Source organism: Lissotriton vulgaris, chromosome 2_1 (assembly GCF_964263255.1).
Source record: "Lissotriton vulgaris chromosome 2_1, aLisVul1.2, whole genome shotgun sequence".
Taxonomy (NCBI): Eukaryota; Metazoa; Chordata; class Amphibia; order Caudata; family Salamandridae; genus Lissotriton; species Lissotriton vulgaris.
In genome coordinates, this window is record NC_141687.1 from 424,419,789 (window position 1) to 424,438,923 (window position 19,135).

A 19,135-nucleotide genomic window follows, 5' to 3' on the forward strand; every position below is an offset into this window, starting at 1 on the left:
AGCATGTACATATTGTTTCTGTGTGCCTGCGAACCTTCACCAGCGTATGTGTATTTGAATGTGTGTATGCGTGACACTACTTTAGTCCACACACTCTGCTCCCTCACACTACTTTAGGACACACACACTGCGCCCTCACACTACTTTAGGCCACACACTGCACCCTCACACACACACTGCACCCTCACACACACTGCACCCTCACACACACTGCACCCTCACACACTCTGCGCCCTCACACACTCTGCACCCTCACACACACACACTGCACCCTCACACACACTGCGCCCTCACACACTCTGCGCCCTCACACACTCTGCGCCCTCCCACACTCTGCGCCCTCACACACTCTGCGCCCTCACACACTCTGCGCCCTCACACACTGCACCCTCACACACTCTGCACCCTCACACACAATTACACTCTACTGAATACAACATACACTCCACACAATACCACTCAGTGCCACATAATTATATGCTACGTAATTACACTGCGCTCAATGCAACATGCACTCCAAATACCACTCAGTGCCACATAATTACACGCCACATAATTACACTGCACTCCATGCAACATACACTCCAAATACCACTCAGTACCACATCGTTACTCGCCACATAATTACACTGCACTCCATGCAACAAACACTCCAAATACAACTCAGTGCCACATAATTACTCGCCACGTAATTACACTCTACTGAATGCAACACACACTCCACACAATGCCACTCAGTGCCACATAATTATATGCTACACAATTACACTGCACTCAATGCAACATACACTCCAAACAATACCACTCAGTGCCACATAATTACACGCCACATAATTACACTCTACTGAATACAACATACACTCCAGACAATACCACTGAGTTCCACATATTTATATGCTACATATTTACACTGTGCTCAACGCAACATACACTCCAAATACCACTCAGTACCACATAGTTACACGCCACATAATTACACTCCATATATCTATCGCACCCCCACAGCATCACTCAGCACCACCACAGCATCACTCAGGGGCACCACAACATCACTATGCGCTACCACAGCATCACTGAACGCCACGGCATCACTCGTCTCAACCACAACATCACTCAGCGCCACCACAGCATCAATCTGTGCAACCATTCAACAACAACTGGTTCAAATATGGTCTCTCAATGTTTCAAGCTTCATTACATATGTCACAAAAAGATGTTAATATTTCACTTCTGTTTTTGGATTTTGGTCACAATAAAATACACTGAACATAATCTTCACAAAAAGTTTAAGCTATTGCCATAATAAATTACAATAACTTTTATTTAAGTATTAATTATTTAAAAAAATTAAAAGCAATTGGTATTTGTAATATCAATACATCTAAGTCACGTAAATACAACACATATCGCATTACAAATGCTATAGGTGTCACATTTGCGAAAGTTAAAAGTATTGGCATTGTAACTGACAAAGCTATTATTTCGCTTTTTTTTAATATAGCTGATAGCCCTCGCATGAAGATTACCAACACAGAAGCCGAATGGCTTAATCTTTACAACTCTTTATTCAAAACAGGAGGTTACTACCATGTCCCTCCAAAGTTCCACCTCTACGAGTATTTCTTGTTAGACTTCCTCTAAATTTGATCAGTCCTATCCTGACTTCTCCTTAGAAGAGGTAATTATGGCTCTAAAGGCGAGTAAAGGTGGTAAAGCACTGGGCCCTGATGGAATCCCCATTGACTTGTTTGAATCCAATATCAACCTTTGGGGTCTCCTATTAACACTACTTTTTAGAGCCTGTTGGAGCAAAGGTTTTTACATACTTGGCCCGAGTGTCTTATAGACCTCATATTTAAGAAAGGCAATTGTAATAGCCCAGCACAGTATAGCCCGATTACCTTGCTGGACTTACTAATTAAAGTGGCAGGGCGCATTCTTTTAGGTAGATTGCAAGACTGGGCAGAATCCAATAGTGTTATTTCCGACCTTCAGTATGGGTTCCTCCCAGAATTGATGACTACTGAACAGGCTATTAATTTAAATATACTTATAGGGAAATATGTGCTTATTAAAGAAGGGAGTTTGTTTTTAGCATTTGTAGATTTAACCTCTGCATTTAATTTTGTGGTACATGATAAACTATGGTTGGTAATGTTTAGTATGGGAGTAGACCACACTATTGTACATTTCCTTAGAGACTTATGTGCGGTTGGTAGGGGCAGAGAGTTTATGGCCTGAAAGGCAAATGCGGCCAATCATTTCGGATAGAAAGAGGGGTACGCCAAGGATGCGTACATGCCCCATTTTTGTTTAATCTTTACCTTAATAGTTTAGGCACTACCCTTGCAAATAAGTGCACCGATTTAGCCCAAGTAGGACAGCGCCCTATCCCGGCACTTTTATATTCCAATGACGTGGTACTAATGGCTCGTTCCCCATTAGGATTACAGCGAGTATAAGATGAATTTGCCCAGTTTATGTGGGGTCTGGGATTAAAAATAAACATCAATAAAGATTTCATCTTGAAGTTCGGGAACAGGTCCTCGAAACTGTCGAGACATATTTTTATAGAGGGCTCTAAGATTCTATCTACACCTACATTATTCTATTTAGGTATTTCATTTAACAAAGATGGGAGTTGGTCCAATTCAATTAAGTCATTGAGGCTTCAATTTGTCAAAATTACTACGGCTCTGCTGGACTTTGCCTAGAAACTGAGTATAAAACACCAGTGGGAAATGCTGTACATTTATATGGCCAAATGTAGACTGACTGCTACGTACGGATCCGAGCTCTGGGGATATGCTAATGTCGAATCACTAAAGCATGCAGAAAACGTATTCTTAAGGAATCTCCTTGCTCTTCCGAAAAGTAGCTCCACTTACATATGCCACTCCGAATTGGGAGTTTCATACTTTACTGATATGATTAAGGTCCAGATAGTTTTGCTCTGGCACAAGATTTGGTCCTCAGACCAATCTTGTAGCTCTTGTAGCTTAATCGCTCTATTATAGAGGACTGCCTCGGCTGTAGAAATCACTTGGCTCAGATTCGTACAGGCGCGCAACACCCATTGGGCTGAACGGGCTTCAGCCCCCCCCGTCGTCATCTTCAGCCTGGGCTGCCAAGGTTCAGATGACAGCCCGACACGCCTTCCTGATTTATTATGTAAAATAATGAAAGTATAAAAACCGTTTCCCCACTTTCATTTGTATTAAGCCTCCTCTTTTTTTCTCGGATGCTTTAGAATCCGAGATTGTATTTTTAGTGACTTCTGCAGAGAGGCCCAGAACCAGCAGGAGGCAGCCATCCTCTGACGCTTTCAACAACCCTCCCTGCCCCCTACCTTTTGTTTTCTTTCAGAGGGGTGCCATCGAGGTGATTTCCTTGCCTGAAGCAGGGATTTCACCTAAGCACGTTTGATGTGCGGTGCAGCATGGAGTGTGAAGATGTGCACAGCAGGGGGATGCGACGCCAGCAGGAATTCCCTTACAAAGGAAAAGCGTCACCTGCACTGGCCATCCCTTTCCCCCTGCTGTGCACATCTTCGCACTCTCTGCTCCAAGAGTCCTGCTGTGTGAGCTTGTGTTTCATGACTCACCTCTAAAGGGAGGCCCCGCCTGCCCTGCGCATTTTGGACACAGCTTGTTCGAGGAACACCTCAACTGATTTTTTTTCTCAGGAGCTGTCCTTACTTGTATCCAGTCTGTACTTGGAGCGTTGCCCAACCCGCAGATCTGCACGAGGAGAGGAGACACACTGCAATGGTAAATGTTAGAGGGCTGTGTTAAAAGCACCACACTCGCGTCCTGTGGGTCCTGTACAGGCATTTTTCATGTGCCCCAATGCTGTGGGCAAAGTACATCCCAGGTTTACACGCATCTGTTTCCCGACTGAACACAGTGAATAGGGGTGCACGATAGTGCTGCTCATTGCGTCCTATGGTCCTTTCATTGGTTGGAAGTGATTGTTGGGGTGGAGAGGAGTTGTGAATGTGCGTAAGCACGGATATAGCACCTAGTGGGTTGTGGCCTGGTTACAGTGCTTTTGCTGGCTATGAAAGCGGCACATTGAAGTAGGGTGCATGGAAGCACCTACAGTTGGTACCTGGGGTTGCGCTGTCGCCAGATGCTGGCAACAGTGGCCCAACTTCTAATAGGAAGGCGCTACCAGCTGAGCAGAAAGCAACTCTAATTTAATGCTTGACTGGTCCGTTCTATAATCAATCCGATTTTATTATTTTTAACAAATCTTGCCACTGGAGGGCGTTACTTGGTTGGAAATAACATGTTGGGCCCTGGTACCCCACAATGTTTGTGCATCGATGGATGTAGGTGCTTGGATTCGGTTTTTGCACTCCTGTGTGGGCTGTAGGGTCACATGGTGAAGTGAGAGCAGAGATCCTGCGTTGAGAATGATGGCTGTGAAGTTGTGCGGCACCTGGTGTGTCCTCACCTTACACCAAAAGTGTAATGAAGGTGGTGGTCAGGAGCGCGTGCTAGGCCTCAGTTCAGCTGTGTGGGCTTGGGGCAGTGATGCCTCAGATACCTGCCCCCATGTCTGCTGACTGCTCTGGACAGTGGTACCATGGAAGGGAGGTACTTGCAAGTGATGCTGTTGCAAAGCAGATCAAAGCCTCATTTTCAGCAAGTGGCCTTGAGGCGGTGGTGCCCCTGGCATGTCCTTGCAAGAGATGAGATGCTGATGTGAAGCAGAACAAGTCCCCTTATCTGCTGAGTGGCCCGACCAGTGGTGCCACAGGTGTGGGGGTCCCTGGGATGTTGTTTGAAGCATATGGGGCCCATTTCTAATACATCCAGTCAAGGGGTAGGTTGGCCTTTCTAAAGTAGTCCGCAGTACTGTAACAACAGATGATGGCCAAATATATCTACCATGTCCTTGGTTTGGATTGGTGGTATGTGTATTGTAATCAGGTTCATAAGTTTATTTGTGGATTTTTTGTATATTTTCACGTTTTTCTTCGATTCACCCTCTATCTCAATAAAGACCGATAATACCTGCAAATCTTAAACATTCACTGTGCAGTAATTCAATTGTTACATCATCATAATACACAACTTAAGAACATAAAAATAAATAAAACAAATTTTGTTGTGCCACTGCATTGCATTTGGCGATGCAGTGCACGCAACGAAATTTGTTTTATTTATTTTTATGTTTAGTTACCTGTATTTGGCTGTATTTCATAGTTTACTACCCCCCACCCTGCCCCTTTCCACCCCACGTCACCGCCCGGCAGCACTCCTACCACTGACCTCTACTGGTTCTTTGTAAAAATTTCCTCCATCTGAAGCCAGGCCCAATTTGTTAAGCTGATATATAACACCAGGCTTGTTCCCAGGCCATAAGTCTAGACTAGGATAATTACATTTTCTTAGTTTCATTTCATATTTTGTTTACTAGACAATTTGGCTTGTGTGTGGTCTCATTTTGTTATTTTCTTCATTCTTCAGTATTATTTGGCCATTTGTTAAACATGTACGCCTGGAGCCTCTTGGTGCTATAGATATGAAACTGATAACAGATTCAGCTTGGTGGAAAGAATTATAGAGTGAAAATACAGGTTTTTTGCTTTTTCCTTTATTTCAGGCGGGATAGTGGTCGGTAATGGTACAGAATAATCTAACACCTTACTCAAACACACAAGTACAACACCATTTGAAAGTCTTAGTTTATTAAATGCAACTTTATTCTACATAGATTCCCTTCCTTATGCATTTAGATACCTTTCATGTACTTACGTATCTTTATATTGATTACTTTGCACTACCCTAGATCTCACCATATATCTCTCGCAATATATTCCCTACCTCCACTCTGACTCATCTCAAACCTCTCTCTACTACTCTCTCCAATGCACTGCCCTATTTCTAACCCTATACCTCTATCAGTATATTCTCTACCTACACTCTTTCATTCATCCTAAACCCAACACTCTTCTCTCCCCCTCCTTCCATCATCTCATACCTCTTTTACTATTCAGATCTCCCAAACAAGCCTTTCTAAACCCTTCCCTCTGACTCTTCCACCTCCATCCCAAATCCCTTCCTACTGCTATGAACTCCCCTAAAAAACACATTCTAGACCCTTCCTTTTTCTATCCCTCCACTATTCCTTTTCAATACAAATAAAAGACTAAGATTTAAACCACTCAGATTAATTTCATATTTCCCTATATCAGTCCCCACTAATTCTGTTTGGGTTCCAGAGTAGCGTGCTACCCACCAAAAAGCGCTTCAACACCTCATATGGGGTAGTAAGTGCTATATAAATGCAAACCTTTTCCCTCTTCTATCCCTGCGCTATGCTTCTCAATCCAAATAACAGACTAACATGTCCAGTGCTCAAATTACTTTCATATTTCATTATACTAATTCACCACTGATCCTCTATGGGACCCAGAGTAGCGTGCTACTCTCTGAAAAAGCTCTTAATTAGGGGTGGGCGGCCAGCTACGCTCCGTGCACGGAGTGTGCGTAGTGCCGCCTACTCCGCATTTTGCGGAGCTGGCGGAGCCAGGCGGCACTACGCACGCTCCGCAGACGGAGCGTAGCTGGCCGCCACCCGCCTCCCTCCCGCCCTCCCTAAATACTTTCAAACAAAGGAATGCAATAATTTAAAAAGCACTTACCTTGCCGCCGCTGCCCGCCGCGTCCCCGGGGCTCGTTATCTTCCGTCTTCCGTCTTCTTCAGTAATGCGCATGCGCGGGCGGCCGCGCATTTTCACGAGAAAATGCGCATGCGCGGCCGCCCGCGCATGAGCATTACTAAAGAAGACGGAAGATAGCGAGCCCCGGGGACGCGGCGGGCAGCGGCGGCAAGGTAAGTGCTTTTTAAATTATTTCATTCCTTTATTTGAAAGTATTTAGGGAGGGCGGGAGGGAGGCGGGTGGCGGGGCTGGCGGCCAGTGGTTTTGCGGAATGGGGCTACGCGGAGTGCGGAGGTGGGCGTAGTTTCTCGCCCACTTCGCGTAGCTCCGCGAAGCCCCACTCCGCCAACTCCGCCCAGGGCTACTCTTAATCGCCTCATCAGGGTTAGTGAGCGCTATATAAATGCAATTATAATAGGAGCTGCGCCAGCCGAAGAGGTGAGGACTGGAACTTTGTGACAGGGATGCAATTACCAAGTTCTGTGTTTTTTCAGTATCAACAGCCTGGCAATTGACCTGTCTTTTGAAGAACAGCAAATGTAACATGATATTATCAAAATGTAAATGCTTTATTATTTCTCATGCACCCTCTGAATTCCAGCATGGTGATGATGGGGGTGCTGCTGCACAGCATCCCACCCGCCACTACTTCCACTGCCTATACATTAAAGCACCATGCTTTAATGTCTGTGCTGCCAATAAATTAATGTTTGTTGGTGCTATAGTTTGTAACAACACTTCAAATCGACACATTGCAAAATCTCAAATTCCTTCTCTGTCTTTGCGGGGTGGACAGAGTCCCCTTTTTTGTGTGAATTATATCTGTGAGAGAGTAGCATGTTGTTCTGGGCTCTTTTGACCCAGTTTCATGGGCATTCCATTAGAAAAAAGGTTGTAATTTTAACCATCTACATAATATCGTTGTGAGACAATTTAATATATTTGAGTGACACTTTATTGCAAGATGAACACATCCCTTGTCTGTTATATAAATGGTTCACATTACCCTCTGTTCTCCAATTGAAGTCTCGTAAAACTGATTATTGTCTAGTTTCGAATGCAGAATTTGCCATTTCTTTTTCTTAGCTTGGCCTGAGCATTACCCGATCCTGATTGTCTGCCATTTTAGCCCCGCCCCCATTGATTAACATGTTAACCACGCCCCTTTGCATGTCATGTTAGCCCCCCCCGAACTTAAGACCTAGTTGCGCCCCTGGATTCGTATATGACTATTTGGTCGACCTTGGCCACTCTGAGTTTTTTGACCATCTAGAGCTTATTGGCAGAATTCAAAGGAAAGCTCTTAAACTAAAATGATTATCCCTATTGGAGGATTTGAGGCTAACTGCCGAGATTATGAAACCATCAGTGCGGAAGAAACAGCTAATGTTAACCATCGGCACAGATTCGTCCTGGCTAGGTTTCCGCTGTATATATTTCATTAGCAACTTTCCAAATATTAATAACTGGGCCTCTGATCTCGAGTTATGCCCATGGGACAACGCTTCTAAGCAAAGCACTATTCATATTCTGTTTTTTGTTTATTTTACACAGAGTTGACAAAAAGCTTTATTAAGCTGCTGCTGAAGCAACTTGGATTTGTGCAATGGCGCCCAGCTTTTATCTATTTGCAAACCCTACCGAGCTTGTTGCACTGTCAGGCTACTTATTGGCTGTTATAAGACGTAGGAAACAGTTGTAGACTTTTTTTTCAGGTCTACATTTGTTTCTATCCATTGTATTTTTATTTTCTCTTTTTAGTGACCTGCATTTATTAGTTTTTTAACTGTGTGCTTTTAATTCAGTGATTTTTTTTATGATACACTATGTGTTTTTGAATAAAGCTTATTTGGTTGATTGATTGATTGATTAATGAGGTTATTGATGAAAGGTGAATAACCCGAGCACTGCTAAAGGAACAGTGTGTGTCCTCAGTGGAGACTTCTGGGGGACTCGAAGAAATGGATCGTATCTAGAAGTTAGCAGAAGATGTTAGTTCCCCTACATCTTGGGCCCTTCCTATGCAAATGGGGCTACTGTTCTCATAGGATATCTGCAGGTCTATGGTTCTTGGAGTATTAATATCCTCTACAGTTTTTTCTGCCTTCTCAGCTAATACAGGCTCCAACTTCTTCCTCACTCTACACATTTTTTGCCCCCAACCTGATCGCTGTTACACTTACTTGTACCTGCACTAGCTCCTTATATTTGGGGTTGATATTGAGGAAAAAATGCCCAGGCCATTCCCAAGTCAATCATTATTATCGAGACCAGACTTAACATCTGGCAAGTGGTCAGGTTCGCCAGGTGGCATTAGTGCCCTTCAGCCTATGTATTTTAACTGTATACTTGAGTTTTTAGGGGTACAGGGCCGGATATTTAACGTAACAAGGTCATTGATGATGTGCCTATCCCTAAACACAAGTTCGATTGTGTCAAAGGGTGTTGTGGCTTTGGAACATCTTCTAGCTCCCATGATGTCATCCCTAATAAATGAATAGCATCTCCTTGTGTGTCTTATCCAGTGGGCTACTTTGTTTTTTAGTGAATCTTCGTCTTCAAAATTCGTAGGACCTAACACTTTGGGGACATTGACCATCACCAGTCTGAACTCAATCTTGGAATAGCTATTAAGACAGTTACTTCCCCTTGGATAGGCCCCCTCTCTTTCGCCCGCGGATGTAGCAGCAGTGTTTCTATTTTTGCTGCAGGGTCTAGGGGTATTAGGTTTAAGCATAGATCTATGGGTCTGCGATTTCCCTAGATGGTGCTTGAGTCAAATAAGCCGGGCTGAATAGACTCTCCCTTGTCCGTGCACAGGTGCTACTGCAGTAGCTGCTCTTACATTTCCAGACCTAGGCATCAATGTCCCCTTTAGCATCAAGATCTTTCCATTTTACCCATAAGAAGACCAACTCTGAATTGCAACTCTCCCAACTCAGCTTTCAACTCCATAATAAGAGAGAGATAAGTGGCTGTATTGGAGGTCAATAAAGTAGCCTGTATTGGGCCGTCCACAGTTTAATCCTATCTTTAGCAGTGTAAAAGTGCCCCACCCCCATCCTCTTCCATCAGGGGAAGAACCTGATTTTGAGTTGCTTTCATGTTTCAGTAAGCTAATTCACCACTAATCCTTTGTGGGTTCTGGAGTGGCATGCTACTCGCCGAGGAGGTGCTTCGGCACTTCGTTGGGGGTAGCCAGAACTATTCTTCTCAATCCAGAACTCTTACTTTCATATTTCACAATACTAATTCACCTCTAATCCTTTATGGGTTCCGGAGTAGCATGTTACTCGCTGAAAAAGCATTTCAATACCTTATCAGGGGTAACAAGCGCTATATAAATGCAAACCTTTTTCCCTGTTCTATCTCTCCACTATCTTTCTCAATCTAAATAACTGACTAGCAAATGCACCATTCATATTACTTTATGTTTCACTATACTAATTCACCACTAATACTTTATGGGTTCTGGAGTAGAAAAAGATTTCTAAATCCTTTCCTCTTCTATCCCTCCACTACCCTTTTCAATCCAAATAATAGATTAACATGTCCGCCACTCAAATTAATGTCATATTTCACTATATTAATTCACCACTAATCCTTTATGGGTTCTGGAGTGGCATGCTACTTGACGAAAAAGCGTTTTGATGCCCCTTCAGTGGTAGTAAGCACTATATAAATGCAATTACAGTACAATACAATACGATAGGTAAAGCTAGGGGTAGCGCAACTACCCCTGCTGTTTCTGAGTGCACCAATCTTGAACATTGGATGGCGCGTGGAGTCACTGTTTTATAAAAGTAACTTAAAGTTTTTTTAGCTCCCTTTTTGGCTTTAGTGGTAACATCTTCATTTTTAGCAATGACAGCCCCTATGGTAGACTCCACCTTCTCTTTTAGCTCATCTAGCTCGCTCAAGGTTTGGCTGTCAATTCGCCGAGTAGCTTTACTATACTTGGCAATTCCTTGTGCGAGTTCAACCACCTTCTGTTTCCCCTTATTACCAAAGTAACCCTAGCACACAAAGAGGCAGTTTTAATTCCTGATAATCAGACTCCAGATGAATTCCCCATTAAGTTGTAACACAATGTAAGTAAGAAATTAACCCCACCCCCCTTCACCTCAACAAGAGTACACCCTGCTAAAACCCTTGCTTAAACTTGGCCCGGGGTGCACTTCTACTTATGGCTGGATAATTTCGTTTTATGTGTCTTGGCATACAACCGCAGCATGCATTTACAAACACCCAACACCTGGTATAGTCAGTTAATATATATGTGTGACCACAACCAAGTGCCAATCAGATATAGTGGGTGCACACAGTTCAAAAACCTTGACATGCAGGAAAGTGAGCTCGATTTTTTGGGTGCCGCTCTCAGTTGGAAAGTTAAATCAATAATACTGGTTAGTAGGTAGCTTCCTTGGGTTCCCTAAATGCACAGTCTGAGGCACAATCAGTCAGATGCGCTGTAGACAAATGACTGTAGTATCTTCTGGGGACCCAAAGCACACCACCCGCTGATTCACCACACGCTTCTCTCCTATAGAGTGCAGCGGCGGCCCATGCAGGTAAGAGCAGTGGGATCTGCTATATGGGGGGATTTTGACAGACGATGACTAGGGAAAATTAAATAATTAATTTTCCCTCGTCATTGTCAATCGAAATCCTCCCCCAGCCAGCCCCACTGCTCTTACCTGCATGGGCCGCGGCTGCTCGAGTGTGAATATCAAATCAATCCCCATGCGCAATGAGACCGCAAACAGTGAGGGTCAAGGCACAGGTTCAGAACAAAATAAGACTTATCAATAAGGATGTCTTGTGCCAAGGTGAAGTGAGGGTGGCCCTGTCCTGCCTCTTCCTGGCAATGATGGGCAAGGGCAGGTATGACCCGGGTGCGTCCTGTGCAGTGGGGAAGCCCAAATGTTTAAATAGGCTGCAGTGGGGACAGATCAGCAGAGTGCAAGGGGTTGTAGGAGATGGAGTCCCCAGCGACCTTTCGGCATAGTGGCTTACCCACTGCAGTCCAAGCAGCATCCAGGCAGTGTTGGCACCAAGTCCACAGTGGCCCTGAGCACGAAACAAAAGGGCACTACTCCCCCAGCTCCGACTTCACTCGCCCCCCTGCCAAGGTTATCTCAATTTCTCCCTCTCAACCTATTCGGTAGACCTCCATCCTGCATTTTCCTTACCTACACATCATTCTTTTTTTTATTTTAAAGCAGCCCGTGTCATTTGAAGGGACAGGTGGTCCTTTCTAGGTCTCACCTACGCAGCGCGCAAGCGCTGCTTTGGAGTGCCCTCCTGGAATCACTCCGGACTTTTTGAGAAACTTGTGCATGTTTTGCACTGTTTCCAATCAGCACTCATGCATGTACGGTGTTTACCTTGATGGAGCGAGCAGTGGCCCCATCTGTTTCCAATGATCGCTCTCACGCTTTAGAAACAGATGGCACCACTGCTCGTTCCCGCAAGGTAAACGCTGTACATGGACTGAGCCTCAAAGCCGTGCCCCCCGTTCTTCACTGTGGTGTTGCCGGCCCCGCTCCACTCAAACCCCCTAGGCTGTCTTTGCTTTTCTACATTTCTTCGTGTCGTCATTTTTTCTCCTGTCTCATACAGTGTTCACACTTATTCTATGACCCTCTCCCGGAGCCCCCTACCTTCTCCCACACCCATCTATCCTCTCGACCACACCAGCTCCTCTCAGGACGGCAATTACAGGCTCCCCCACGGCAGGCAAGTTGGACAGCCAAAGTTAGCTGACTGGCTTCAGGTCCTCCCATGGAAGCACCCAGGAGGTAAGCTCAGTTCAGCTGGGGGCAGTGCTCACGCCTTTCGGCCACTCTCCCCAGGGTTCCTGGCCCTCTCACGCTGTCTTCTCACCCCAGGGACCTGCGTTCGACTCCCGCTCACCTCAGGAACACAGCAGCAAATTCCCAGGCCAGTCGTCTCTGCAGGTCCCGCCTCTACCGCCACCGCCTGTGGCCTGCTCATCAGGTGGGTGAAGGAACAGGTTAGGGCGAGGTGTGGGGTCCCTACACTGCCCACGCAGCCACAGAGGAAGCACCTAGGAGATATCACGCTCCAGCAGCAAGCACGTGCACCTTCTTTCTCCCCCGGTTAGCTGTCAGGGCCTCGGGCCCCCTCAGCTCCACGTCCAAGTCTTATTCCAGGCGAGGACCTTACTACAGGAACCAAAGAGACACCTCAGTGTCCATCACCTCCAGCCATGTCTTTCGCAGAGTGTCCCTGCCGGTGCTCTTGGTTCCTCAGAACACGCTCTTAGCAGTTTGGGGCCCAACAGCCCCCACGATCGGCCATCTTGAAAGACTTCCTCGTAGTGCTCGAGGATGTTGCCCTCTTAATCCGTCCCTTATCTGGGGTTGCCTGTTCTCCTAGGCACTCTTACATTGAGGGGGAAGGCCAGGCATCACCCTCCATTATTTCTGGCAGAGCGATCGGCTGCAATTGCCCACGATGGATCCAGATGGCAGGGCTCCGTCGGGAGCACTGTAAATGTGCATCCTATCACATCAGTGCCCAAGCCATGCCCCCTCAACACAGCATGCACCGATGCAACCAAGATAGAGGCTTAATACTTTTGCCATTTTTTTTTATTCCAGTGGACGTGAAAGAGCATTTTCAAAGTATTTTCTCACTGTCTTTAGTTGTTGCCATTACTCAACTGCGTTCGCCCCCAAACATGGTTACAGGGTGCAGCAATCAAGTGTTGTGCGCATTTCTGTCTTTACATGGCTGCCTCAGTAGGGGAAAATAGAAAGTGAATCCTCTGGTTTGTGATATTCAGGTCTGTATTTAAACCTGATGGACAGATCACATGTACTTTGTTGGTATGACGCGAAGCGAAGATGTTGGGAGTTCTCTCTCCAAACAGTGCCTATGCTCGGAGTCTGTCCGTGCGCATGTTAAATTATACCGATAAATTCTGAGCGTGCAAACGTCTTTTGGAAAATAAGCATTGATCCGTTTTCATAATGAAAGCCTAGCATGTTCCCTTCATTGGAGGACTGCTCGCTATTAGTGTTCTGTTGAGTGGCAGCTTTTGCTGGATCTGTTTCTGAAGTGCAGCATGTGTTTGAAGTGGGACAGCAGCGTGCTCCGACATGGTGTCAGGCTGAGATGAGGGTGTTCAACTTTTAAATAAACCAAACTTATCAGGGCATAGTTTCTCACCCCCAAAAAAATCCTAACGGGGCTTCATGGTATACACTCAATCGGGAAGTTCCAGTGTGCAAACTTGTTCTTTCCTGTTTGCACCTGGGTTTTCAACCCTTGTTCAGTGTGCTTTTGTTACCATGCTTGTATGGCCCTGAGATTGACTAACTGCTTTTCTTTTGATTTCTTAGCCATTGCCTAAGATCCTCTCAATCTGGTGCGATGGAACTCACAACTTCGCATCGCCTTCCAGTCCCCTTTATATTCCACACAGTGGATAAATCTGTCTTTCGCCATATCACCCAAAGGTGCAGGACTGCTTTATATAACCACCCAGATACTTCACAATATATTGTCTTTCTCCAAAAATAATTCATAGCACTATTACGGAATATGTTTAATTTGTATTACACAGCTGCTCACCAACTTAACTTACCAAAAACAATATATATTATTAATCTGATGGTCACCCCACCGTCCCGATGACTCCCTACCCTGGAACCTCACTACCTAGATGTATCTGAACATCGCGAGGATCTGGTCAGAGTTCCCGCCGAGTATACCCAACCCACATCGGCGTACATCGAGCACGGGGTAGCAGCTGATGCACCCCCCCCCCCATCCCTCCCCTCAGCTAACCTCTCCCCTCTCATATGATCTATACCCTCTGAGTATTTCTTTACACCAATGTCTTATAATGTTCTTATAAAGCAGAGGCATAAGAGCATTTACATTCACATGTATCTGTGTTTATATCCATACCTCTGTATTGTTCTGGCAACTCGATAGTGCATCTAACTAATTCAGAAAGACTTCTGTTGTTGTACATTAAATGATTCTGTGCTACAATAATAATAAAAAAATACCACCCAAAAAAAAAACAGCGCTGCTTGCAGCTTCTCCATGCATTTGGCCTGGGAGTGCATAAAAACCGCGCAGGCTCAACAGGAGAGGTGGCATGTTGTGCATTTAACCTCTAGTTTTGTCTTCCTTACTGTGTTCCGTTGTAAAGGGAGTTGTTAATCAGTGCTACGGCACAAATACCTTTGCTGTACCAACAACAGACCTTGGAACAGAAACTTCTGTTGTATGTTTGGAAAGTCAAAACATTTATTATTGTGCTATTCACTTGTGCTCTCAATGTCGTGCAAGCAATGACAATACAGGCGTTTATATAGGTAATCTTTTTCTTAGTTGAACTTTTTTTTTGTAGGGGGGTGAGCAGTGGCCTTTTTTTGCATACTTTAAGAGTTGTTTATTTAAATGCTCCATCTCGCCTTCCGTTCTTCTTCCTTGACCCTCTCTCTCCATCACCCTCCCATGTTCTGATGTTGCTTAACAAACTTCCTTTTTCCATTTCCCGCGTTCCAGTGTTGTTACTCATCATCCTCCTCCCACCCCTTAACCCCTTCCCCGCGGGGCTAATTCCTCTGCGGTGCGGGGGGAGTAGGGGCCGCGCGCGGTGCTCGTGACGAGCTCAGCTCGTCAAGCTGCACAGTGGAGCTGTGCTCATGGCGAGCTCAGCTCGTCACGACTCCGCCCACTCAATGGAACGCCCCGCACAGGAGGGGAATTATCCCCTCGTGGGCATTCCGCGGTGGTTTTGACGAGCTCAGCTCGTCATGAGAACAGCTCCACTGTGTCTCATGATGAGCTGAGCTCGTCATGAGCGTCCAACGAGTTAATTGATCTGGCCTGCTGTTTCGGTCCTCTATGAGCACTACCCTCACCATCGTAATTAACAATGTAAACAGGACAATCCCTTTTCTTCTTATACGTAATGAGTGTCCAACAGCCCACAAGGGCAAACATCAAATTCATAATTATAACGTGTTTATTTTCATAGCCAAAGCTTTCTTTCCTAAAAAACATTCCATGCCATTGGATATTTTAAAATTAATTGTGTTGTTTTTGCTATATATATATATATATATATATATATATATATATATATATATATATATATATATATATATATATATATATATATATATATATATATATATATATATATATATATATATATATTCTCCCGCGTTCTGTTGCAAAGACGAGTTGTAAATCAGTGCTTTAGCAAAAATGACTTTAAAGGTGCATGGCTAAACACTCAGAAGGTCCCAAAAGCAAGACCGATTGACTATGCCAATGCTTGTTTAGAATGTTGTCAGACAGGGGCGACATCAGGGGGGCACTCAGTGGTCCCCAGGCCCACTGTATTTTCTCCTTGAGGACACCTGACAGTTTCCAAAGGGGAAGCTGATCGATTGAGACAGCTACCATTTTGTGAAACAGTAATCACTCCAACTTGGGTTATATTAACTGATAAATAGTTTTGTTTAGTTTTAATTATGGTTACAAAGCAGTTATATGCTCCTGTGTTATTCGCTAATAATGGGGGGGCGGGGTGGGACATTTCACGAACCCCCCTATTTGTGATTTTGGGAAAGGGTTGCATAAGTTGTTTTGTACATTTTTATAAAGGTGGTTTCTGGTGGGAAAACCCTGTGTTTTTGCTATTCACAGGCTTCTCGACAACTAAACACCTTTATAGGTCAAGTCCTTAATTTTATGCTGAGAGTTTGTTGAGGCGTTTAATTAGCACCTCCAAGTTTTTTTTTCTGACACCAAGAAAGAATACTTATTAAACTAAAGAATTAAGAAAAAGGTGCTCTATTCGTTCTCTCCATAAATCTTCCTGGAAATTGTTCATAAGGACACCTGTAAAGGTCCTCTTCCTTGTCTAATTTCGCAGAGATGCCCATATCCAAAGGCCCATTAATGCTTAGCCCAGCCCCCTGTTTTCTTTAAGCCTTGCTCCTGACTGTAATTATTTGTTAATTTGCATTTTATTTTTGACTCCGAAGCCAAATGCCAGGTGCCTTCTCCCATACACATAGGTCATCACTGGTTTTTGGACTCCCCTTCTTCCACATATTATCTGTTCCCGGTTTCCTTTTTACACTTTGAAGACTGACTTCCAATCCTTTTTTTTATTAGTGCATTGATGCACAGCGCAGCCCCCATTCTTCTGGTCGTCTTATTGCCTTTTCCTTGACATTGGAAGCTGATATTCTTTTCCTCCTATTCTTACTTTTACTCACCCTCTATTCTGCACTCTTCCATACTTCCTTTAGAGAATCTACCAGGCACACTTTTGTCCAGTCCAGTCCCTTCGTGTTTAGGAGGCATTGGCCATCCACACTTTTAGCTTCCTCCTCCTATCGTTTTTTAGTTTTTTTTGCATTGGTTTGGCCATTACAGGAAAATTAAACAAGCGCCACACTACCCACTATTTTGAACTCCTATGCATACATCTTATTTGAGCACAATGATTATCTGTGTTTTTTAACCACGCAGAGCAGTTGAGGCCTAAACTACTTTTTTACTGCTTTCAAAGGTCCATGAACAGGAGTTTGAGAAAATGAAGATGGAAGACAGAATTGCGTTCCTCAAATCCCACATCTTTGCTCAGGATACTGTTCAGATTCCAGACGTGAACCCTTCTGAGCAACACCTAGAACTATAATAAAGTGTTGGTTGTGGGATTCTCTACCTTACCTCATCTGGAAGCTCGAGAGCTGGTGTGGACACTGAAGAGATGCCCAAGGCACAGTTTACCTACCATCCCTGCTGGCATTTTCGTGCAAGAAACATACATTTTCGTGATGCCCTTATTGCCAGAGATAACATTACATCACTTTAATGTTCAAATTTACCTTGAAAGATCCTGTTTTATTTTAAACATCCCAAATATTTTCTGTGGGTACCCTCGTTGTCAGTGAAGGTTTACTCTGTAACCCAACAATTAAGAAGTACTTTGTCTACAACTGTAGAGTATTTTGTATTGGTTTTGCTCTTGATTTTGGTTTCTGTTCATGCAGATAATAACATAGCAGCTGTTCCATGCATGCATGCATACATTGGCAATAGAATTTTTGTATAATATCGCAGGTTGTTGGAACATTTTTGCTGTGTAAGAAACGTCACCACCACCACTCCAGGCCCCAACAAATGTGTGCTGCTTCCTTTAATTTCCATAACTGTTTTAACTGTTGTTCTCGCCCACTCCAATGTGCCCCAAAAAGGATGCGCACTCTGCGGCTCGCCGCCCCATTCCAGACCCCAGACGGAAGAATGTATGGCCCAGAATTCAACAGATTATCCAGCTTGCTTTGAGTGTTAGTCGGTGTCCCCTGAAAGCTGCGCGCGCACCTCTGTGCTACCAAGCGCGCAGTCTCCGATGTGAAAGCATTTGCGCCGCACGCTTTTAAATCGCGAGCGGTTCAAAAAACGGTAATTTGCTGATTGTGGGAAGCCTGTGCACGCAGGGGCTCCTGCACTTGCCGCATTTCTTTATTAATGGAGCACGGCTGGGGACTGTTTGTGGGCCTTTGTGAAAATATTTGTTGTTAATTGCAGCACCGTCATGCGCTGCAATTCACAAATATTTTCACAGTGGCCCACAATCCGCCTCAGCCGTGCTCTATTAGGAGAAGAAATGCAGCAAGTCCAAAAGCACGAAGTGTGCTGTGCATGTCGTGGTTTTGGACTTGATGCAGGTCTTGCCTTAATGAAACACAACTGCGGGCTGATTGTAGGCCATTGAAGATATTTATATTAATTGCAGCGTATGATAGTGCTGAAATTAACAGCAATACTTTCACAAATGCCCACAACCAGCCCGCAACTGTATTCTGTTAGGAAAAGAAATGAAGTAAGTCCAAAAGCCCGATGTGTGCTTCACACGTCGTGCTTTTGGACTTGATGCATGTCTTTTTTCAATAGAGAGCGGATGCAGGTTGATTGTGCTGATTTGTTTGTGTTGCCCTGTGTATTGTTAGATCAATCGTGAGTCTCTATATTGAGACATCAATTTCTATATACTTCGTGTCAACATGGAATAAATGCAGAATAAAACAGAGACTTGATTTCTTAATTCAATGTGTGGGCTTTATTCTGCACAGGGTGATCTTTGGTTCTATTTGTTTCTTCCTATGAATGTGTAGGTCTAAATAGAAACATGCACGTCTACTTAGAAAAATGTTTTATGTGTGTGTGTGATTATGCAATGCCCTCTAATCACCTTTATTTAATTGTATTATCTGTCAAGTGATATTTTCTGAGTTTTATGGTTTATGAATCCGAAAACATTTTTTTGACTGCCACCATAATGTTTCAGAATTCTCTCTAGCATCCTTACCAGGGAAGAGGAAAGTCGAAAGGGTAGGACTACAAAGTGAAGGGGGTCCCTGGGAAATTGATATTCAAAATGTGTGATCTCT

General features: G+C 44.3%; 1 protein-coding gene across 2 annotated transcripts in view; it reads left to right on the forward strand.

Moving 5' to 3' along the window:
* Window positions 1–18,786, forward strand: part of FASTKD2 (FAST kinase domains 2) — a 262,282-nt gene extending 243,496 nt beyond the window's left edge. For both annotated transcript variants that reach the window (XM_086955324.1, XM_086955323.1), the window contains exon 12: window positions 17,251–18,786. In XM_086955324.1, coding sequence (XP_086811450.1) covers window positions 17,251–17,379 — 129 coding nt within the window. In that variant the 3' untranslated portion in view covers window positions 17,380–18,786. The remainder of the gene's footprint in view (window positions 1–17,250) is intronic.
* The last annotated feature ends 349 nt before the right edge of the window (window positions 18,787–19,135 follow it).